Source organism: Nannospalax galili, unplaced genomic scaffold, assembly GCF_000622305.1.
Source record: "Nannospalax galili isolate Female #2095 unplaced genomic scaffold, S.galili_v1.0 scaffold886, whole genome shotgun sequence".
In the NCBI taxonomy this organism is placed as follows: Eukaryota; Metazoa; Chordata; class Mammalia; order Rodentia; family Spalacidae; genus Nannospalax; species Nannospalax galili.
Window position 1 is genome coordinate 340,990 of NW_008355971.1, and position 24,408 is coordinate 365,397.

The following is a 24,408-nucleotide window of genomic DNA, read 5'->3' on the forward strand; positions in this document are numbered from 1 at the left end:
AGTAAAAATTACCGCCACCGATTCCCTGGCTTCATTTTTTTTCCTTTATTTTTAAAAAATATTTTTCTTTTTCATTTTTCCTTCCTTGGGACTGTGAATTATTGCATGACATTTAAAAGAACAAAATAATAATAATAAAAAGCAAAGTTGAATAAAAAAATCCTAAAATAAAATTAAAATAAGAACAATATTTTAGCTAGGCGTGGTGGCGCACGCCTTTAATCCCAGCACTCGAGGCAGAGGCAGGTGAATCTCTGAGTTTGAGGCCAGCCTAGTCTGCAAAGGGAGTGCCAGCTCAACTGGAGCTATAGGAAGACTCTGTCTCAAAACAAACAACAACAACAAAAAATCCTGAAATTTCTAGAGAAAAATACAAGGAATACATTTGAAGGACTCCAACAGCACAGGCAACAGTCCCAACAATGAGCCTATGTGGACTTAGAAAGCTTCTGCACAGCAAAGGAAACTATCGGCAGAGTAGACAGCCCGCAGAATGGGAGAAAATCTTGGCGAGCGATTCCTTAGTCAGAGGTTGCCATCTAGAATAAAGAATTGCGAAGACTTAAACATCAAAGCCACAAGACTGCCAGTCAATGAATGGGCTAATGAAATGAACAGACCTCAAAATAAGAAACAGAAATGGCCAATAAATATCTGTTAAAAAGTTTGACATCTGCCTGGCGTGGTAGTGCACACCTTTGATCCCAGCACTTGGGAGGCAGAGGCAGGTGGATCTCCATGAGATCAAGGCCAGGTGGGGTTACAGGAAGACTCTGTCTCAAAAAGCCAAGGGGAAAAAAAAAAAAAAAGGTTCAACATTCTTAGACATCAGAGAAATGCAAATTAAAACCACTTTCAGATTCTGTCTCCCCACTTAGAATAGCTGTGATCATGAAAACAAATGCTAGTGAGGCTGTGGGGAAGAAGGAACCCTTAACCCACTGCTGGTGGGAGTGTAAACTAGCGCAGCCACTAGGGAAATCAGTGTGGAGGTTCTTCAAACATTAAAAATAGGCTGAAGAGACGGGTCAGCAGTTAAGAGCACTGGCTGATCTTCCAGAGGACCCAGGTTCAATTCCCAGCACCCACATGGCAGCTAACCACCATCTGTAACTCCAGTTCCAAGGGGATCCGATGCCCTCTTGTGATCTCTGTGGGCACTGCATGCAGGCAATACGTACACAAAAATAAATATTTTTTAAAACACATTAAAAATAGAACTGCCCAGCTATCCTGTTTCTTGGCAGATGCCCAAAGGACTCCCTACCCTACCACAGAGGTACTTGCTTATCCATGCTTACTGCTGCTTTACAGTAGCCAGGAAACGGAACCAACCTAAATGCCCATCAGCAGAAACCCGGATAATGAAGTGGTGGTACATAAATACTATGGAATTTTATTCAGCTGATAAGAAAAACGAAAGTAGGAAATTTGCAGGAAAATGGATGGTACTGGAAAGTATTATAGTAAATGAGGTAACCCAGTTTCAGAAAGACAGAAAATGCCATGTTCTCACTCATATATGGGTCCTGACTTTTAATGTTTGCATGTATGTAAAGGGGTTGTGAGAGTGGGGATAGACTATGAAGCTACGTAGCAGACAAGGGGAGGAGAGAGAGCTGTAGAGAAGGTGAAAGATCACATGTGACAGGAGAGTAGAAAGGACGGGTGGGAGGGGACAAGGTGGAGGAGAAACAACAAAAACAAATTTTGTTTGAAAAAATGATGTAATGAAAGCCAATTCTTTGCAAGCTAATTTTAAGGAGAATTTCTACTATAATCTGAGAGGAAAGTCTTGGATTTATATTGAGATGATAACCAGTAATTAGTAAAGAACCAACTTGTTTTTAAAAAGTTGTTTGTGCTTGGTGTGTGCACACACCTTCAATCCCACCACTTGGGAGGCAGAGGCAGGCAGAACTTTGTGAGTTCAAGGCCAGCCTGGTCTACATAGTGAGTTCCAGGCCAGCTGGGGCTACAGGGAGACCCTGTATTGAAAAGACAAAAAAAAAGTTTGTTTGTGGCCTGGAACTCACAAAGATCTGCCTGCCTTTGTCTCCCAAGTGCTGAATTAAAGGCATGTACCACCATGCTTGGTGAGAAATCTTAATTATTCCCAAACACATTTCAAAACCTATACCTGAAAGTGAATATAATTTACATAATTTCATAGTTTCTTTCAAATTCAGGCTCAAGAGAACAAAACCTCAGATTCCAAACCCAAATAGTAAAGCCTAATTACTTTCCCACACCAGCACAGATTCTCTAACAGTCATCATTGTGAATCACAACCCATCTTATACATTAAATTTCACTATTTTTATTTATGCTTTTATGGTACTAGTGAAGATTGAATCCAAGGCTTTCCACATACTAGGCAAGCACTGCAACACTGCTATACTCTTAAGGCCCTCACTGGGAGTTTTTAGGCCAAGCGCTCTACCACTGAGCTATGCCCCCAGCCCCTCACTGGGGGATTCTAGGAGAGCACTCTACAACTAGGCCACATCCCCAGTCCCTCACTGGGGGATTCTAGGAGAGCACTCTACAACTGGGCCACATCCCCAGTCCCTCACTGGTAAATTCAAGGCAGTGCTCTACTACTGAGCTACAACCCCAGCCCTCTTTTTACTTTTTATTGTTAAGTTGCCCAGACTCACCATGAACTCACTTTGTAGCCCATGCAGGCCTTGACCTTGCAATCTTCCTGCCTCATTCTCTGGAGTGGCTGGGAGTATAGGCCTGTGGCACCAGGTCCAGGAAGGTGGTGTTACTTTTTGTGTACTAGGTTAATGAAATTCCCTAGGGTTCTTTTTACAGTTATATGGAAATCATCTGAACAGTTTATACATGTAGGTAAATTACCTCTAACAATATTCTCCTTGTTACTTGGTTACCAAAACTGATGGGGAAAAATAGAGACTCAGCCATGGTGAACACACACTACACAAGTTCCAAATAGACCCACTTATTGGTACCTATATGGCAGAGACTCTGTGGGACTATTTCATAACTGCATACCCATCAATCATTCCTCTCATCCTCAGTCTTAAAACCCCCAGAGAACAGACACTGAGGTGGTTAACAAATACCAGCTCCAATTACACAAGTGTCTAATTGGAAAACTCAATGAAAGTAAGGTTGAGTATAAAATGTTGAATGGAAGAGGAAGAAAATCACAAAACATCAGTCTCGATGGATGACTAGTTACCATGACCAAATAACTAACTTAAAATAATGGACTAAACTTTAAAAAATTAGGGGGGATGCAATTATGAGGGAAGGAGAATAACCCTCAGAGGTTAAAACTAAGCTAAAAATGGTAACCGAGAGGGATGTGCTACGCCACTCAGGTTTATTTTGCCTGAAGAATGTCTGCTGAAGCCAGATGACCATAAGCATTGATAGTTAAGATTTTTCGTTTGAGACAGGGTCTCATGTATCCCAGGCTGGCCTCAAACTCATTATGTACCCAGGAATGACTTTGAATTCTTGATCCTCCTGCCTCCACCTCCCAAGTGCTAGGATTACTGGTATGCATCACCATGCCTGGTTTTGTGCACACAGTGCTAGGGAGAGAACTGGAACTTCCTGCACGTTAAGCTCTCTACCAATGAGGCACATCCTCAGCCTGAAGAATGTGTTTCTTTAAAAAACAAAACTTTTTTCAGAGCAGGGTGTGGGGCACACACTTTTATTCCCAGCACTTGGGAGGCAGAAGCAGGTAGATCTCTGTGAGTTCAAGGCCAGCCTGGTCTACATAGGCCAGCTGGGCTACATGCAATGCCTGTGGAGGCCAGAAAAGGGCGTTGGATCCCCTGGAACTAGAGTTACATATGGTTGTTAGCAGCCATGTGGGTGCTAGGAACTTTTAACTGCTGAGCCATCTCTCTAGCCTCCAGAATGTGCTTTTTTTTTAAAAAATACAATAAATGTGAGAGTTAGAGCTTTATCCTGAAAGTGACAAAGATTCACGGACTAAAATAAAGGAAGTGACAGGCCTATACTATTGGTAAGGAAGGAAAGTATAGCCAAGGAGCTCAATAAGGAGGCCAGTGCGCTATCTAGTCTCCCAATGCCTGATCCATAGGGCTTGAGCTCAAAAGCAGGACAGGAAGATAAATAATGAGGGTTGGTACCTCACTGGCAATGGAAAGATCAGGAGGCACAAGCTGGGGCAGTGTTTAGGGAACATTCAAGTGACTTGCCATCACCATCTCATTCCTCAGTCTTCGTAGCCCACACCATATGGAGAAAGTTATGAAGAAGTCCATGATCACACAAGTAGTAAATGCCAGAAATTGGGTAAGAGTCTGTCCTTTTCTCATAGTGCACAGCCTCCTGTTAATGCAAAGGGCAATCACCACTGTGAGGGGAGGAGGAAAGTGGATGGAGAAGCGGATGATGAAGGGCTAAGGACAAGGAGACAGAAGCTCCTCCCCTGAGAATGGCTCTCTAACAATCTTAGGAAGGCTCTGGCCTGGATGAGAATGGGAAGACAAACCCAACAGGTTCTCACTAAAGAAAAGTCACAGAGAAAGGGAGAAGCAGATTCACTTAGCATCAAGATAATATTTTGTTAGTCTTTAGAGTGAAAGGAATTGTTTAATGCCACCTGGCCAGAATTAATGAAGGACATGCTACATCCAGACACATTCATGAAAAAACTCTGAATCTGGCATCCTACAAAACAATGCCATTCTTTAAAATCAATTAGTCTAAAACCTCAGGGTGAAAAAAAAACCTAAGTAAACACTCCAAATTAAGAATTCTACAGTCAGCAGTCTCTGGTTTCATATTATGTTAGGTATCTTAACGATTAGGTAGTTTAAACAAAAGACAGCGTATTTCAGGAAAACATGAGTGACTTTTCTGTTCATGGTAGGGAAAAGATTATCAGTATGACAAACATAAATATAAGAAAAGCATTAACTCACCTGAAAACATTTCAGAAACCTCTGAATGTTAAAACACACGTGCTAGTCTATGAAAACTAGTCCTAAAACAGCTTACAAATGACAGAAAGAAAATGTACTTAACCTATAAACTACTATTTAAAAATTTAAAAAAGATAGCATTCTTTGATGAGTGGGCAAAGAAAACCAGTAGGTAATTTAGAAACCCTACCTCTATTCTGTAACTTTGTGGGACAAGTGACTTAACAGAATTGACTTCCTTCTCTGTCACCTTAGAACATCTTCAGCACACTTGTGATATAACTGATTATAAAACCCACCACTACTTCATATGCTAGGAAAAACACCATCAGTGAAACTGACTTCTTAGGCATTGTAAGACCCATCATACTTTCAGAGGCTGAAATGCTAAAGTTCTCCAAAGGGCTGAGGATGTAACTCCGTAGAGAAACCTGCCTAGCATGTGCAAAGCTCTAGTTTCCATATTCAGTACCACCCAAACCAAACAATCAAAAGAGTATGCAGCCTTGGCCAGAGAAGCTTCGCTCTGCAGTGGTCAGAGGTTAATGTAAAAGTTCGTAACTGCTCAGAGTGATGAGAAAAATGACTGTTGAGTGCTTGGTGCTAAGTGGGATGTCTATACCAATTCTTGCCCAGGCTCTTGTAGAAGAGGGTGTAGAAAGAACTCAGAGCCAGAGGATGGGGAGGAGTGCTGTGAAATGCTGTCTCCCAGACATGACACGGCTACTGCACTCATGAACTCACTGCAGCTATGGTTGTCTGCACAAGATCAAGCCAATAAGATCAGTCGATATTCCAATAGGCAGCACTAACTGAACTCACTGGGTTACAAAGAAAGAAAAATAAAAAAGGAGAAGACATGTAGAGGGGAGGGAGACATGCTGGGGGTTCCTGGGGGTACATATGGTCAAGATACATTATTTACATGTATGAAACTGTCAAAGAATAAATAAGAAATAGTCTTTAAAGAGTGTACAAAAAGGTCGGGAATGGTGACATATGCCTTTAATCCCAGCACTTGGGAGGCAGAGGGAGGCACAGGCATATCTGTGAGTTAAAGGCCAGCTTTGCCAACATGGCAAGTTCCAGGCCAGCCAGGGCTACATTGTGAGACACTGTCTCAGAACAAAAGTGTACATAACAGAATTAATGAAATATAGTCACAGCTGTCTCACAGGGTTGTGATGGGGATTAAATAAAATCACTTATGGAAAGAACTTCAAACTACAGTGACTTAAGTAGTGACCAGGGTAGTGGTTTCTGCTGGTAGAATCTTACACTGAAAACAAAATCATACACCCGTCCTACGTATGGACAAAACAATTTGAAAACATTAACAGCTGAGTATCTTCTGGATGGTGGTGCCACAGATGACTTCAATGTTCTTCCAGTTTTGAATTTGTAAGACTATTGTATACCTAATCCTATAATCTTTAATAATAATTTAAAAAGTTTTCAATTTTATATATGAGTGTTATGCCTGCATCTACATAAATGCACCCATGTGATGAAGTACCCAGAGAAGACAGAAGGCATCATATCCCTTGGATTGTTAATCACCATGTGGGTGCTGGGATTCAAACCCGGGTCTTCTGCAAGAGCAGCCAGTGCTCTTAACTGCTGAGCCAGCCATCTCCCCAGTTGCATTAGTGATTCTTTAATGAATCAAAAGAGCACAACTAGGTTTTCTATCTTGGGGAAAAAATACTTGAGTTGAAGATGGCAGGCAGGCATCCTAGGCTGTTTTAGTTTGTAAGCAAAAAGGACCCTAGAAGGGACAGCAACTTAGACTGAAATAACCTTATTCTGTTCTTCAAATTCCCTGCCAAATTACCAGCATGGATTCTCTACCAAGATTTTGTTCTTATTTATGAACAAAATCCTAGGAAATGGAAATTCTAGATAACACAAGATAGTTTGTACAAAGCTGATGCCCTATGGCTGATCTGGGAAAATGCTCCACAAATATGGTTTCTTCCTCTCTTTGTTTCTCCAAATCACTAATAGAAATCCCTTGGTTAGGTTCCTGTATTACAATCACATCTGAAAGCCAAGAAATCTTTCCAAGAAGAAAGTGGCAAATGCAACGTACCTCAGCCATGTCTTTGGATGCAGAACTCTTCTTTCCAACTCTTCTGGAGTCTTAAAAAAAGGTGGGAAATGGTTAAGAAACCATGGGTAAGTCAGAGCACATCCCTGATACCACCCTCCTCCCCTGGCACCAAAGAAGACCAAAGAGGCCTACAACCCCACCACCCTCTCCCATCCTTACTTAGTAAGGAGGTGGCCTTAGGGGCCAGATTGAAGTCCTGGGTCAAGGTCTCAGGTAGCTTTATTCTACATTAAGAAAGAGCTGTCCACAGACACACCATCTTTAGCTAGTCATATCTTATCTCAGAAGGTATGCAGAGTTTGGCCTGGTTAGCCTTATTCTAGGTGCTTTCAGTCCCGTTTCTTACACTCACTGAGTCTAAGCCTGGCTCCAAGACAGAGCCTAGCTGGGTGCACTCTTGGCCTTTAGGCTGGGGTACCTCTATGGGCCTAGCTTCCCTGCATCTGCAGGAGAGAAGTGGGAATTTTTTTTGAGACAGGGTCTCCCTGTAGCTTCAGCTGGCCTATGTACACCAGGCCGGCCTCAAACTCACAGAGATCCCCCTGCCTCTGCCTCCTGAGTGCTCAGAATAAAGGCATGCGCCACCACACCCAGCTGAGAAATGGGAATTTTAAGGGTTCTAGAATTCTCCCACTTAATCAGAGGGGAACACCATTCACTGAACTGGAGAATTACTGAGTGGGGAGGGGTGAGCAGTGGTACTATGGTCCTTACTGCTGGGCTCAAAAGCACATGGGGAGTTACAGAGGCTCTCCATGGAGTTGCGATTTGAGGTAGAGGCCCATCAGACTTTGGTCGATAGAGACCAAGGCTGTACAGGGGGAACCCTACCCCTCTCAGCTCTTAAATGCACAGTCTATTATTCATTTTTTTCTTTTAAAGAATCTAGGCTGGGGGCTGGAGAGATGGCTCAGCAGTTAAGAGCACTGACTATTCTTGCAGAAGACCTGGGTTTGAATCCCAGTACCCACATGGTGGCTATCAACAATCTGTAACTCCAGTTCCAGGGGATTCCAACACCCTCTTCTGTCCTCCATGGGCACTGGATGACACGGGTGCACTTACACACATGCAGGCATAACACTCATACACATAAATTTTTTTTTAAAGAATCTAAGCTGTTGTATGTGCTGGCACATGCCTTTAATCCCCACACCTAGGAGGCAGAGGCAGGCAGATCTCTGTGAGATTAGGGACAACCTGGTCTACATGAGTTCTAGGCCAGCTGGGATTACAGGGGGACCCTATCTTGAAAAATTTTCTTTTGGTCTAGGGATATGACAGTGATAGGATTTTCTCTAGGGGACGATGACCTCTCCAGCTATGTGTATTTGGCTATGTTTACAGTGCTACAAATGAGTTCCTTCCTACTGAGAGGACTTTAGGTCCAATTAGATAGCTGTTGATTACCCCTAGATAAAAGTGCCACCACTGCACTGCTATAGTTTGCTGTGCTGGTCGACTCTGGATAGGCTGACCAGATGCCAGTGGACAAACTTGCACCAAGGGACATCTGGGTACAAAAGCTTGACTCGAAAGGTCTTAATATATATGACAGATGCATGAAATCCAGTGGGGGGATATAGGGGGTGCAAATGGGAGAGGGTGTTTGAATATAATTGAGGTATGAAATGTACAAAAATTCAATAAAAATATACATTAAGAATAAAGCAAAGAAAACCACCAAAAAACAAATAACAAAAAGAATCTAGTTGTTCTACAGTCTCACATTCTGGATTTGTCTGGTCATTTCCTCTATGCAAAGTCAGGTTAAATCATTTGATAAGGACACCGTATAGACAGTGTTATGTCTTTATTGTATCATATCAGGAGACACATGGAATCAAGTCATTCCACTACTGACGATACTAAATTTGATCATTTGGTTTGGGTGGCAATGGCCAGAGTACAACACAAAAGCTTGATGCCTTTGGTTGATGGAGAACTTTACTACCTTATAAGAGTCTTAAGAGCTGGGTATCATGGGGAGTAAAGGTGAAGATGGTGATGGAGGGCTTTCCCCAAGAATGGATGAGAAGCTTTTTATACATGCAACCAAGTTCCTATAGTTGAAATCAGTTTGGGTTCCATTATGAAGCAAAACCCACAAAGGACTTTAAACATAAAGAATTAATAAGCAATAATAGGAGAGTAACTTAAGGCTGTAAAGAGAACTCCCCAGTCCCTCCTTAGGGCTGAGGGACCCTATCCAGAAAAGAGAAGCTTGGAAGGTGAAGAAGTGGTGGCTGTTGCCTTGCCGGATATTCAAAGAAGGCCTGAGTGGCCTGAGGGCTGAGGCACATGGTACCACATTGGAGGCAGGAACACCCCCTCCACAGCAAATTCAAGCTCAGGCTGACCGGGAAGTGGCAGACAGCTGTGCTACTGTGCACAGTCAGTTTCTTTTTTTTTAAAAAAAACTTTTATTTATAATTTTTATTTTATGTGTATGTGTGTATTGCCTGCATGTAGGTAAGTGCATCTGTGTCGAAACACAGTTTCTTATAAGCAAAGAGGGCCTCATAAGGTGGTCACGCCAGGTATGCAAAGTCTCTAAGGGACTGCATGCCCTGCAACACACCTGATGCTAGGCAACAAGAACAAGGAGAAGCAAAGTGCAGCAACTGGGGGCAGGAAGAGACGTGCCTTCGTCCTTCACTGTTCCTCTTGCGCCCTCTACTGCCAAAGGCTATTACCAGTCACTGTAAAGGGAAAATGCTTAAGAATCCAATTTTCCTGGCAAGTTTTAAAGGTTGGAAATGCAGTTGACAGGCAATAAAGTGGTAATTGGCAGTCTGTCCCTTTGGCTACTCAGTTTTCATGTACCAGCTGACACATATTTAAGCTCCCTTCCAACAAAACAACTCGTCCTACCTAGCAACGTACAGCTACCCAGTAAGACTACACACAACCCCAACAGCTGGCTACAAACACTAACTGGCTGATTACTGGCTACAGTAATTACTTCTCAAATTTAGTCATAGTCTCAATGAATATTCTTTTATCTAAAGAGTAAATTGTAGGGGCTGGAGAGATGGCTCAGCGGTTAAGAGCACTGGCTGCTCTTGCAGAGGAGCTGGGTTTGAATCCCAGCACCCAAATGGTGGCTAACAACCATCTGTAACTATGGTGCTACTCAGGTCTTTTTTGAGTACCTGGCAAGCCAACAGCCAAAATTTCCAGGGGAATCTGACACCCTCTTCTGACCTCTGTGAGCAATGCACAACATGGGTACACTTACATACATGTTGGTAATATACTCATACACATAAAAAGAGTAAATTGTAAAGTTAGCTTCCAAAATATTGTACATAAAATAAAAATGATGAAAGAAAAACATGGTTAGTATAAAAGTAAACATGGACCCAGATAACAAGAGGACAAGATACACAAAGTTACTACAGTCTTTATGTGTGTAACAGGATATGAGCTATACTTGGTATCTATAGACTCCTATTCAATGCCGTAGACCATACTTCCACTGTCTTTACTGGGAATCTCCCAAACTCTGGGCTATGGAGGACAAAAGGGCTATTTATGTCTAAGTTTTGCTGGTAGAGCAACCTAAACCTTCGTTCCTGAAATCTGATTCTACCCGACCCCTGCCTTTTCTTTGGTCTTTGCTGCCATCATTATTCCTCTAGCTAGAACACACTCAGCTACAAAGAGGAATGCCAGAGAACCACGTGGGCTCCAGGCACAGCCCTCTGCTGCCCTGTGGAACAACAATCCAGTTTTTCGTTAATCATTCCAGCCAGTAGATTAACCTTTCTTTATTCTTTTTCCTTTTAATTTCCCCACTCCCTGAGTTCCATGAGCCACCTGAGTAAAGTAACTGAAACCCACAGCCAGTTGATCAAAATCACAAAACATCCTGGAGCTTGCCAAGGGCATCCTGAGGTGAAGGATAGTGACAGGACTGAATTCTATGAGGGAGCTCAGCTTCTCTTTCTGCAGAAGTGTGTTTAGTGTGCAGACAAATCCTCGTCCACCTCTGATATTATTATCCTACGGGACACACCTTATTTTCTACTGCAAAGTTAATCATTTTTGAGTCCACCTTAATGTTACCATTTTGATATAAAGATAAGACAAACTCAGACTTTCTCATATTTTATTATTTTATTTATTTTCTGTGTATGAGTGTTTTGCCTGCACCTGTGTTGTGCAATGCTCATGGGAGGCCAGAAGAGAGCATAAGATCCCCTGGAACTGGAGTTACAGGCAGTTGTTACCTTCCATGTGGGTGCTGGGAACTGAACACATGGGTCCTCTGCAAGAGCAGCCAGTGCTCTTAACTGCTGAGCCATCTCTCCAGTCCCGGAACTCCTGATATTTTAGATAATACTAATGGTTTATTTTCCACCTTCAATACTAGTTCCACACACTGTAGAAACCAAGCTTGCATTCTGGACACCAGGAGACCTTAGAAAGTTATTACCAGCATGTATTTTTTAAGAAAGTAACATTCCAGAGCTGAGCATAGGTGGTACATACCTGCAATCCCAGTACTTGGGAGGCTGAGGCATAAGAATCACAGGTTCGAGACCAGTCTAGCTTACACAGTGAGGCCCTGTCTCAAAAAACAGTAAGGGGCTGGCGAGATGGCTCAGCACTTAGAAGTACTTGCTGCTCTTGCAGGTTTGGTCCCAGCACCCACATGGAGGCTGACATCCAGTGCCCTCTTCGGGCTTCCGCAGACACTGCATGCTTGTACTACGCTTCCATACATTCAGGCAAAACACACACATTTAAAAGAAAGAACGTTTCACAAAGGTTCAGGGGCTAATATAACAAATTTGTATGTGACTTGGGCCTTTCCAGTGTAAAGTGTATCCCGCTTTCTCCCTTCTTCCTCCTCCCTCCCCCACCCCTGCCCCCTCTGCGTTCTCAAACCAGAGACCATCCCAAGATCCCTCAGCTGGAAAGAACTACTAAAATGACAAGTGCACCCCTCTTTTTCACTTATCTAATAAAAAAAAGTGAGGCATGTTAGCCAGGGCTCTGTCATTTTGAAAACTCCTCCATTAACTTGTTTTTCTAGACCCCGCCCTCTCTACCCTCATAGCTGATTTTGCATGCAGGCCTCAGGCTAACAGACTCCCCCCTTTTTCCTTGCCTGCCAGGAATCAGAGATCGCTTGACTACAAGTGTGTACAATGGACTACTCATCAATCACATAGCATAGACCCTCCCCCCTTTCTCTGAAATTACATGGGCCTGAACTCTCCCCTGAGACCCTGCCATACTGCTGGCTGTTGATGTTAGTATTTTTTAATAAATCTCTTCCCTAAAAAGAAAAAGAAGGCATCATGATAGTGGGGAACAATTCTAAAATAGGGAACCAACCACAGTACAGTCCTCTGCCAAGCTCACTTAACAAAGACTATATTGGGACTACTTTGTAAAATGTCTTTGTGCTGTTCTCACTTGTTAAATTTAGGTAGTGAAGAAACTGCAGCTGGTTAGTTACTTGGGCTCAGTCATTAGTTACGCCCCAGAAGCAGCTGCTGAGTCTGCGCTGCCTAAAGCCTAGCGCAGCTGACATGCATCTGTTACTTGCTGCTGCTGCATCAGTCACAGTTCCCTCTGTGGCTACCATTTCAATAGCTTGCCAAGCTGAGAGAGAAAAAAAGAAACTACAAAGATGGAATCAACAGCACTAACCAGTGAGAGCTTTTATAAACACATGCCTCACGTTACCCAGCCAGTATTATCTAGGTATCTAAAGAAATGAAAATATGTATCTATACAAGACTTCCATACACATGCTATAGTACCTTCTGATAGCTCCCAAACTGGAAACTACCTGTTCATCAACAGGTGATTGGATAAGCTGTGGTCTATTACTTACTAATAAAAAGAAGCCACGGAGACAGCAACGTGGTTAAAACTCATAATAGCTGAGCAAATGAAGCCAGCTGCCAATGACATTTCATGATTCCATTCATGTGACATTCTAGAATGTACAAAATAACCCATGAAGATGGAAGTCAGACTGGGGATTTTAGAATGGGAATGGTAGTCATTTTGAGGGAAGGAACTGCAGGAACTTTCTAGGGAAATGGAAATACTGTGTTTAAAATTTTTTTATGTGTATGTGTTTTTCCTGAATGTAACTGCACCATGTGTGTGCAATGCCTGCAGAGGTCAGAGAGGGTGCTGGATCCCCTGGAACTGGAATTACAGATGGTTGTTAGCCACCATGTGGGGACTAGGAACTGAACCCAGGTTTTCTGCCAGAGCAGCCAGTGTTCTTAACCATTGAGCCATCTCTCCAGCTCCCAAATACTCTATTGTTTTCATCTGAGAGTAGACAGAAGATTTTGTACTTTATGTAAATGCTTCAGTTCTTAAAAGGAAAAAAAGATTAGTCTTCAGCATATCCTACAGGTGTGCACACCACTACCAGCAAAAGGAAAAAAAAGGTTAGTTTTAAAGGAAGCGGACAAAGAATTTTTAGAGACCTGGGTTGGTAAAGAAGTAATGATAGGCAAACAGCCTGATACATCTGGAGTAATCCAGGGCCACATATCTATTTCAGACCGAGAACCAATGTGCACAACTCTGAAAGTTAAAATTCCAGCAAGTCCCAGTCTCAGGGGAACCCCACAAACTTATGAGGTTTTTTAAATAAATAAAAATAAAGTACACCTTATTTAGAAGATAAAGGTGGTAGTATCAGTTTGAGTCATTAAAATTTAACAAGTCATTAATGTCCTCGCACAGACAAGCATGCCAAGTACAGACTGAAGTCACAAAAACCAAGATGTGATCAGATGCTGATGGTGTTTGGATTGCCCTCAAAGTCACACTAACATTCTTCTTAAATTAGCAAGAGTAAATAGACTGCTGAGCTCGGGAAGCTGAAACTCTACACGGAGCAATTTCCCTTGCCTTCTCTACAAATCCCTAGAGCAGCATGACAACTGCCCTGACAGCTAAAGTTTCATCATGTCCACAGAGAAGCCCAAGGGGAACTGGAAACAAAGAAAAGCAAAATGAACTAACATAACTGATGGAGGCAGCTGCACTTGTGGCCAATCGAAGAAATAGTTTGTTGTCTGTTTTCTTCACATTTACTGACATCCCAAACATAAGCTAACTACATTCTTGAGTGTATGTGCCAAGACTCAGGTTGAAGATGCCCCGACAGAGAGTGGACAGTGTATGCTTTGCATCTAGTTGCCTTAAGTGGTAAAGTGATCAAGGCCAAATATCCAGGCCATGGGAAGCCGAAGGTAGCCAGGGCAGCACATTTCCTCCTCCCCACCACTGTTTGTACATGGGAGAAAGGACTTGTTAACTGTTTCCCTGCAATAAATCATGGCAAAATACATGAAAAGCTTTGTTCTCAGCATACTTTCTTGGTCTGCTATCTAGCTGGCTGAGCAGCTCACACAGGACAGACGGGGAGCATAGAGGAATAATAAAATACATTAATTATAGATTTGTTTTCTTTCTTCAAAATTTCTGCTTCTCTTCCTAAGCCTAAATCCAACCCTATCCAACATTAGGAAAGGCTAGTGCATCTGAATGAAACAACTAAAATGGAAACAAAAGGATTTAGAGGATCAGGCCTCTTTTTATTAGGAGCTGGTTTGCGTTTCTTCTTTGACAAGTTTTATCTCTCAGAGCTTCACCAGGTTCTTACAGTAAAGATCAGAGAAAATCTCCACTGTATATTTAGCAAGGGAGAGGAAAAGCTGCCTTCTGAAACATACCCAGAGCATTCTGTTCTTCCCAAGGCCTAACCCAAGATCCTTATACTAGAGCCTAACCTAGTGGGATTTATAGCACTAACTGGGCTGGGGAGAGATTCACTGTAGTCATCCTATTCCATCTCAGGGGTAAAAACTGAGGAGCACTGGTGAACTTCACAGTCCAGGGACACCAGTTCACTAAAAGACTGAGATCAAAGATATTAAATGATTCCATTTTCATGAAGCTCTAGAGCAAGCAAAAATCAGAGGGAAGGTGGAAAACGTGACCTCAGAATGGGGGTGCTAGGACAAGAGTCCTAGAGTCTCCTAGGACTAGAGACTGCTGCCCCACCTCAACTACCATGCCACTAAGGACCTATTTACTAGACTCACTTTTACGAAGACATGTCGAGTTTTCAACAAAAAACAAATTAGGAAGCACAGAAAAATGAAAACCAGAGTTTAAAATGACAGAGCAAGGAGAAGAACCACATTTGGGTATGACAAGAACATTGTCAGAAGATAGGGATTTTAAAACAGAGTAGTGTGCTAACGGCTCTAGTGGAAAAAGTATAAAAATGCAAGAAAAGCTGGGCAATGTAATCAGAGATATGGAAATTCTAAGAAAGAATAAAACAGGAATCGCAGAGATCAGAAATCACTGCAAAAGGAATAAAGACTGCCTTTGGCAGGCACAACTAAAGCTCAAATCCGCCAAGGACACTTCTGAGCTTGAGCGTATTTCAATAGATACTAAAACTAAAAAAAAAAAAAAAAAAAAAAAAAGGGGGAGCAAAGAAAAAAGACAAAAAACAATAAAAAGAGTAACAACTACTGAACCATTTCTAAAAGGTTTAAAATAGAATACATGGAATTACTAATAACAGTGAAAAACAGCATTAGACCCAGAAGTGTTCATTTATCAATGCTGGAGGGATACTTCCTCATTCTCCAGGCCAGCCCCAATAACAGGACAAACACTACAAGAACACAAACCAGAAACACAAAGTTTCTCTTTGAACACAGATGCAAAAATCCTGAACCAAATATTAGCACAAAGTCCAACAGGATATAAAAAAATTATGTACCACAACCAAGACATGCAAGACGGATTCAATATACCTGAAAATCTAATGTGACCATCATATCAATGGGCTAAAGAAGAAAATCAAAGAATCTTACAAAAAAGCCCCCAAAACAAAAAAACAAAGCATGACAAAATTCTATATATGAACACTGTGTGTGTGTGTGTGTGTGTGTGTGTGTGTGTGTGTGTGTGTGTAGGTACACATGCCCAGTATGCACATGTAGAGGTTAGAGGCTGACTTTGGGTATCATCTTCTACTGCTATCCACCTTATTTTTGAAACAGGGCCCCTTTTTACTGAACATGATGAGCTCAACATTTCAGCACTACTGGCAGACCAGTGAATTTCAGAGATCTTCCTGACTCTGCCCATCTCCAGCACTGAGGTTATTAGGGACATGCTACTTCACAACTTTATTTTTTTTATTTTTTTATTTTTATTTTTTGGTCTTTTTGAGACAGGGTCTCCTTATAGCCCCAGCTGTCCTGGAACTCACTATGTAGATCAGGCTGGCCTTGAGCTCACAGAGATCCACCTGCCTCTGCCTCCTGAGCGCTGGGATTAAGGGCATGTGCCAACACCCGGCCCTTGTCAGTACTGGGAATCTGAACTCAAGCACTTTACACACTAAGCCATCTTCCTAGCATGAACACCATTAAAAAAAAGCAAAACTCTCAAGGAGCTGACAAGATAGCTTAGTGGGTAAAGGTGCCTGCTACCAAGCTTGAGGACTTAAATTTGATCCCTGAGACCCAGACAATGGAAGGAGAGGACCAACTCCTGCAAGTTGTCCTCTGACCTCCACACATAGTCCAATAAAAAAAGCAATAGACTAAGCATTTCATACAGGAAGCTGCTAAAGTGACCAGTAGTGGATAGAAAAAGCACTGAGGGGGCTGGAGAAATGGCTGAGCAGTTGAGAGCTTCCTGCTCTTCCAGAGGACTCAAGTTTGGTTCCCAGCACCCACATCAGGAAGCTCACAACCACCTCTAACTCCAGCTCCTGGAGATTCAATTCCCTCATCTGGCCTCAACAGGTACCCACACATATGTAGCATACATTCACACAAACACAAACATACACATAAATAAATATAAAAAATTTTTAAAGTATATCATTGGTGGACTGGAGAGATGGGTCAGCAGTTAAGAGCACCAGCTGCAGAGGACCCAGGTTCAATTCCCAGCACCCATGTGGTGGCTAATAACCATCAGTAACCACAGTTCCATGGGAACCCAATACCTTCTTCTGACCTTTGTGGACACTGAACAACATGGGTGCACTTAAACACATGCACACATAAAATAAAAAACATAAAAGTTTTTTTAAAGTATATAATTGGCATCTGAAAAAAGTAAATGAAATAACCACTATACTCCCAAATATCTTTTACTATTGGTTTGTAGGAAAAAGGATCCAAATAGAGTCCATACATTGAATTTAACCATATGTTCACGCCTCTTTTAATCTAGAATGCTCTCTTTAAATTTTTTTATTTATTTTTATGTGTTTTACCTTCATGTATGCAAGTGTGTCACATGTGTGCAGTGCCCTCAGAGGCCAGAAGAGGGCCCCTGAAACTGGAGTTACAGATGGTTGTTAGCCACCATGTGAGTGCTGGGCACCAAACCTGGGTCATCTGCAAGAGCAGCCAGTGCTATTAACCTCTGCACTATCTCTCCAGCTCCCTAGAACATTCCTTTATTTTTTGTTATTAACTGACTAAAGAGATCAGTGACCTGAAGAAAACACAACATTCAAGATTTGCTGAACAGCTTTCCTATTGGTGTTGTGAAACCTTTTCTCTATGTTTTATGTAAACTGAGATGTCTGCTTAAACATTACTGGCTTTATAGTCTTATATTTGTTAAGTAGACTTATTTTGTATAGAACTTCATAAACTGATTGCTTGCAACCTCTATTAAGACTACTAGAGTTCTGGGCTGGAGAGATGGTTCAGTGGTTAACAATACTGGTTGTTCTTGCAGAAGACCCAGGTTTGAATCCCAGCACCCACATGGCAGCTAACAACTGTCTGTAACTCCAGTTCCAGGAGATCTGACAGCCTCTTCTGTCCTCCACAGGCATTGCACGACATGGGTGCACCTACCTACATGCAGACAATACATGCATACACATAAAAATACATATTTTAAAAAGAAAAAAAGACTACTAGAGTTCGATGAAATACACTGAAACCGTAGGCAGGAGGATGCATTTTTTTCATTTTTTCCTTCTAAATCTCGTTTTCAGAATTAGCAGTTGGTACACTGGCCAGCAATAAAAAGTGAGTACTGATTTTTTCTGACTCACTTTCCAGGATTATTTGATTTGTGCAGATCTTTATACATTTTATACATTTTTAATACTCTAAGGTGATGTTAATCTGTAGTCATTAATATTATTGTTAAAGTCATCTTATTTTTGGCTATTGAGAGTCACTTTAAGGACTCCTGTATCCTTTAGAATGACCTTAGTAGTAGCCTGATAATTTTCCTGTTTAGAGATACTCAAAAGCCTCGGGCTTTTTATAACTGATGCCTGGTTTAACTGCCCTGTGATCAGAGAACAGGTTCAAGATCTCAATCTAATAGCATTCGATTGAAATTTTCTTCATGATCAATTTCTACAAGCATTTCTTTTTTACATTAAAGAATGGAGGGTCTCATATATTCAGGTGCACATTTTAAATATGCTCATCAGGTCAAGTTTACTATGACTATGTTTAAGCTACTTTCTGTAACAGTTTCTAGCTAGCTTAATCAAACAGCTGAGAGGGAGAGGAGGATGGAAGAAGATAGCAGAGACGGAGAAATGGGAAAATGTAAGCTCTCCCATTGCTATAGCTGTTTAGCTCTATTTCCTTGTAGTGTCCTCAGACTTCTTTACCATCACCTTCCTGAAGCTAGATTTTTGTCAACGACTTCAGCACTGCTCACTTACAAAATCTAATAAAGTCCATCATCCTGTTAAATGCTGTCTTCATTTGACTTCCAGTACATTACTCTACATTCTGTGTCAATTCCATGTCTCTACTTTGTCTCCTTCGCTGCTTCTGTTCATCTCTTTGACTTAGAAATACTCGTTCTTCAGAAAGATCAGTCTTCCGATCTCTTTTGACTCAGTCTCACGGTTTTAAGCCCAACCAATATTCTGACAATTGAGGAAAGCACAGCTCCAGTCACATTTCTTCCCTGGATTCCAGATTCATGTATCTGCCTACTGGATTTCGGGACTTGAACAATCTAAAACCTGTCCATCCAGACCCAAACATGCAGCCTTTCATATCAACAAGCAGTATCTACTTCTTTCATATTAAGCCAAAACTCGATGTCATCTTTTACTCTTCTCATCCACTAAGATATCATACCAAATCTACTGTGTAATCTTTACAGCTCCACCTTGAAAAATCTCAAGAAAATTACTTGTCAACACATCAAGCCACCATTACTGATGGACTCTTGATTTGTCTCTGGTTCCACACTTGCTCCTCCATTTCTTGGGAGGGGTTCTTTTTTGAGACAGGGTTTCCCTGTAGCCCCAGCTGCCCCTGGAACTCGCTACATAGACCAGGCTGGCCTTGAACTCAGAGATCCATTTGCCTCTGTCTCCAGAGTGCTGGGATTAAAGGCGTGTGCTACCACGCCCGGCGTTCCTCCACTTTCTATTAACAACTCTGGCTTGTCAGACTGTATAAGCTCTCTGCTCAAAGCCTTCTTTTTAAAAATATTAATGTAAACATGTGTTTGTATGTCACATGTATGTGAGCATCTGTGGAAGCCAGAAGGCATCAGATTCCTTCGAGCAGAAACTACAGGCTACTGTGATGTGCCAGACATGGGTGTTTTGAACCAAACTCAGGTCCTCTGGAAGAGCAGCAAGTGTTTTTAACTGTGGAACTATTTCTCCAGATCCCTCTCTGCTCCAAGCCTTCTTATAGTCCCATTTCCTATAAAGTAAAAGTCGAATTCCTCCTTAGACTCATCTTCAAAGCTCTATACAATCTGGCCGTCCATGACTTCCAAAACCTCACCACTTTTCACTCCTTTCCCTCATTTTTCTAATCATCATGTCCTTACTACTTTGTGACTGTGACAGACATGGCCTCATAAAAGGGTCTTTCAACATTTTTCAACAATTATATACTTTTATTTTTTAAATTTACATTCTCTCTCTCTCTCTCTCTCCTCTCTCTCTCTCTCTCTCTCTCTCTCTTTACTGCCAGCTTTTAGTACTTAGCCACTTGCCTCTGGGTCCCAGCTCCTGACTGCACACACTTTACTCCCTGAGTTCTAATATGGCCTCCTCCTAACTCTCCATCTGCTCACTCTCCAAATGGAGGCAGCTCCACCCCCCTTCCCAGGGTGCTCCTAGTCTTGCCCCTGGCTGGCTTTTCAGAGGAATGAGTAATTTTTGGGCTACACAAGCTCAGGTCCCAGGTCTGGGCAAAAAGCACCTTTACCTGATGAGTCATCTTGCTGACCCAGGTCTTTCAACTTTCTGTTTTGAACTGCTAAATATTTCCCTGACCTAATACTGCTAATCAGTCTTACTGAGGTAAAATTTATATGCAAGGACATTTAACTTATTTGAAGAGTTTTAGCATTTTTTGACAAATGTCTACTGTCACATAACTATCACTATAATCGAGAGAGAGAGAGAGAGCGAGAGAGAGAGAGCATTTCAGTCCTTTCCATCCCTACTCCAGCCCAATTAAATGTTCTTCATGCAAAATTTTCAGTGTTTCTCTCCCTTGAGACCCTCAGATGTTTCCTCGAATACCACCTAGTTTTATTTCCAATAATGGCAAATTAGCTATGTCAAAGTAATTTGCACAAAATAATAACTAGGGACTCAGGAAAGATGCATACAATAGTATGACTGTTATTATTACTATTTTGTGGTGCTGGGCACTGGACCCAGGGCCTTGATTGAGCATGGTAAGCATGGACTCTACCAAAGATACACAGTTCTAAAAACTATTTGAAAGCATTGGGGAATAATTAAAACAAAGCAAAAACTGGAGGAGAGTTGACCATTACAAGTATTCTGAGACACGATAACACAGCGTCTTTTCTAAGGGCACTTGCAGTTCTGTGGCTTGAAGTACCCAAACTCAAGGAGAGAACCACTTGAGGCTCCGAGGCCCCTGAAGTATCTAAACAGTGGGATTGAATTCTATAAAGGATGTGTTTTAAAAAACAGTCCAAGAACATGACAAAGTGACAAAGACACAATATAGTGATAGAAGATTTTATACTAAGACCCCCTAATAGATCAAGCAAAGTTCTCATACAGATAACTGAACGTTATTAGATTGGCCTATGAAAGCTATCTAACAAAGTATGGTGGTGTATCCCTGTAATCCTGGTACTTGAAAGGGAAGGGTAGGAGGATCAGGAGCTCCAAGGTCATCCTTGGCTAGGCAGTGAGCTGAAAGGCAGCCTGGGATACATGAGACCTTATGTCAAAAAAGAAAAAGACAAGGCAAAAGCGATCCGACATCTTTCTTACAGACTCAAGACATACATATAAAATCTGCACAAATCTTTTTTTGGGGGCTGGAGTGGGGTGGACTGTGTACAGAGGCACATGTGTGGAGGTCAGAGGATTCAGTTCTCTCCTTCTACCATGTGGGTCCCAGGGACTGAACTCAGGTCTTCAGGCTTGGCACAACAGCCTTTACCTGCTAAGCCATCTCACTGGCCACAGTATCAGCAAATCTTTGAGGGGTACCTGAGCCTCACATATTTAGGGGAACTCCAAAGAGCCTAGGGAAATTAACAGCCAGAAGACTAAAAAAGGAAAAAAATGGATTTCTGCTACTGCCTAGCCAGGAGAGATGGATTGGGTTTTAAGTGTAAAGTCCCGCTTTTGGGGGGGGGGGAATCAATACTCTTCTAAGAAGCATAGCAAAATCCAACCTCTCTACAATGTGTGTCATCATGTCCACTATGAAACCAAAAGTACTAGACAAATATACAGAAGAGTAAACAAGAGGACTCCCTTTAGATTTTAATTTGAGCATTAAGTGCATTTGATTGAAGCTGACTTCGCAAAGGAAATCTGTCTCAGATGAAAATTATGAAATACAATCATGATGTTATTAGGCATTTTGGATGATGGACAGTAACTCTTGTCATAAACAGCAGGAACTGATTTTAATGAAAGCAGTAAGTTACTAAAGCATAAAGAAGTGTTGTCATTTCATACACTCTATTCTTTAAAAGGCTTCATGCTAAACTGGGTTTTGTAATCATACTTAATGTTTAGACTTCAAAAAGTTTCCTAACTTCATGAACCACTCCCATAAGAACCTTGTGCAAATATTCTCAGTTATAATACATTGTATTTTGTTTGGGGGGTTAAACTTTCATTTTTCTCCATGGTTTTTCTTATTATTTTTCTTTCTTCATTTGGCCACTATTTCATATACTTTCTATCCTCTGCCTCTTCCTTCACATTGCTTTGGAGAAAACAAAAATTTCAATTTTCACTTAAGGTTCAAAGGGCCTTCTTAGGTTCATTCCTCTTTGGACCTCTCACTGCCCCCAGGATGACCGAGTTTGTTGGATGAGATGAAGTGCCTAAGTGTTTTACTGTGAGTGCTAAAACCAAATGATCTGTTCTCTGTAATTCTACATGTCCTTCTTCCTAAGTGTCAGGACCTAAAAGATACACCAGCAGACGTTGGTAGATTTGAGCTGTATTTTGGATGTACTTCAATAGGATCTGCTCACTGAAAGATGAGAGATAAACATTAAACTCCCATGTTTTTATGGTGAACATGTGTGTAGGAGTATTTTTTTGAAACACAGTGGGGAGTATTCTTTATAGCAAGCCCTACTCTCCTAGGTACTGACATTACAGCCTTATCTATTTGAGAAATGGGCATTTGGCCAAAAGACACCCTCTAGCTGTCCAAAGAGGAGAAAGGATTAAAAAAAAAAGAGGCTATATAATATACTTCTAAAGGTCAGAGCCTAGGATTCATGCCACTACAATATGAAACTTGACACTTAATTATAAGATTATGGACTTGTTTCCCACCCACCCCCACACCTTTACCTTACTTCACACTGCCTTAGAGATCATATTCTTTCAATTGAAAAACGTTTAAAAGTCAAGACAAATAGCCTGAACAGACAAAGGTGAGCAAGAGAACCAGACTCAGACTTGACAGATTTCCTAAGTAGGAAATTTAAGACTAATATGATTGAATTGTAGAGACTATAGGGGAACATGTATTCAAGTATGCAAGCTAAATGAGCAATATAAGCAAAGAAATGGAACATTCTCAAAGGTCCAAAAGGAAATACTAGAATGGGTATGTCTGATGGACTCATCAATATACAGAACACAGCCAAAAATGTATCAGTAAGCTTAATGTTGTGTCAGTTGAAATTTCTCAAACCGAAATGCAAACTCAGAACAGTGTCTATGAACTGATGTTCATTGGAACATCAGAAGAAGAAAAAAAGACAAAAAGCAGTATGTTGAGTCCTATTTCCCACTATAGTCCCTAACTAAGGTAAATAGGCTTTCATGTGAGACTTCATCTGGCCAGCAGCTAGACTGTGTTGTTTGTTGTATTTATAGATGCCAGAGGTCTGTTTCCTCTAGTCCCCCTTGGGTCCCCTCACCTACTCTTTTGGCTTCCTTAAGAGTTTCAGCTTAATCTATCTTGTAGTTCTTTCAGTTATCTACTATTTTATACATCAGCTCTGTTGATGTGGTGCTATAGGGGTGTATGTGTGCGTGTTTGCTTGTTTTCTCTTTTCCCTGGGTGACACAAGACAGCTAGAGGGTGTCTGTTGGCCAAATGACCTTTTCTCAAGTAGATAAGGCTGTAATGGCAGTGCCTAGAAGAGTAGGGCTTGCTACAGAGAATACTCCCCTCTGTGTTTCAAAAAGGCTACTCCTACACACGTTCACCATAGAAACATGGGTGTTTAGCGTGCATCTTCCATCTTTCAGTGAGCAAATCCTACTGAAGTACATCCAAAATACTGCTCAAATCCACCAACATCTACTGGTATATCTCTAGTCCTAATGCTTAGGAATGAAGGGCATGTAGAATTTCAGAGAACAGATTATTTGGCTGCTAGCAAACAATCACTTACACCCTTCTTAGACTTGTGATTCAGTTTATACTCAGGCACTTCATCTCCAACAAGCTCAGTCGGTCATCCTGGGGGAGGGAGAGGCTATAAGAGGAACCTAAGGAGCCCCTCTGAACATTAAGTGAACATTTAAATCCCTTCTGTCCAACTGTCCTAGTTTGTTCTTCATTGCTGTGACAAAACACTCTGACCACTACCAACTTGGGGAGGAAAGGGTTTATTCAGCTTACAACTCCAAGGTCGCAGTTCATCAGGGAGCCCAAGGTAGGAACTCAGGGCTGGAAGCAGGAGCTGGAGCACAGGCCATGGAGGAACACTTCTTACTGACTTGCTCCCTGACCCCTGCTCGGCCTGCTTTCTTATGCAACACAGCCCCACCTGCCCAGGAGTGGGACCACCCACAGTGGGCTGGGCCCTCCCACATTGCTGAATAATAAAGAAGAT

The 24,408-nt window shown here is 41.7% G+C and overlaps 1 protein-coding gene across 2 annotated transcripts in view; it reads right to left on the bottom strand.

Moving 5' to 3' along the window:
• Nucleotides 1-24,408, bottom strand: part of Znf568 (zinc finger protein 568) — a 72,341-nt gene that overhangs the window by 12,926 nt on the left and 35,007 nt on the right. For both annotated transcript variants that reach the window (XM_017803391.1, XM_017803390.2), the window contains exon 7: nt 7,030-7,079. In XM_017803391.1, coding sequence (XP_017658880.1) covers nt 7,030-7,079 — 50 coding nt within the window. The remainder of the gene's footprint in view (nt 1-7,029; nt 7,080-24,408) is intronic.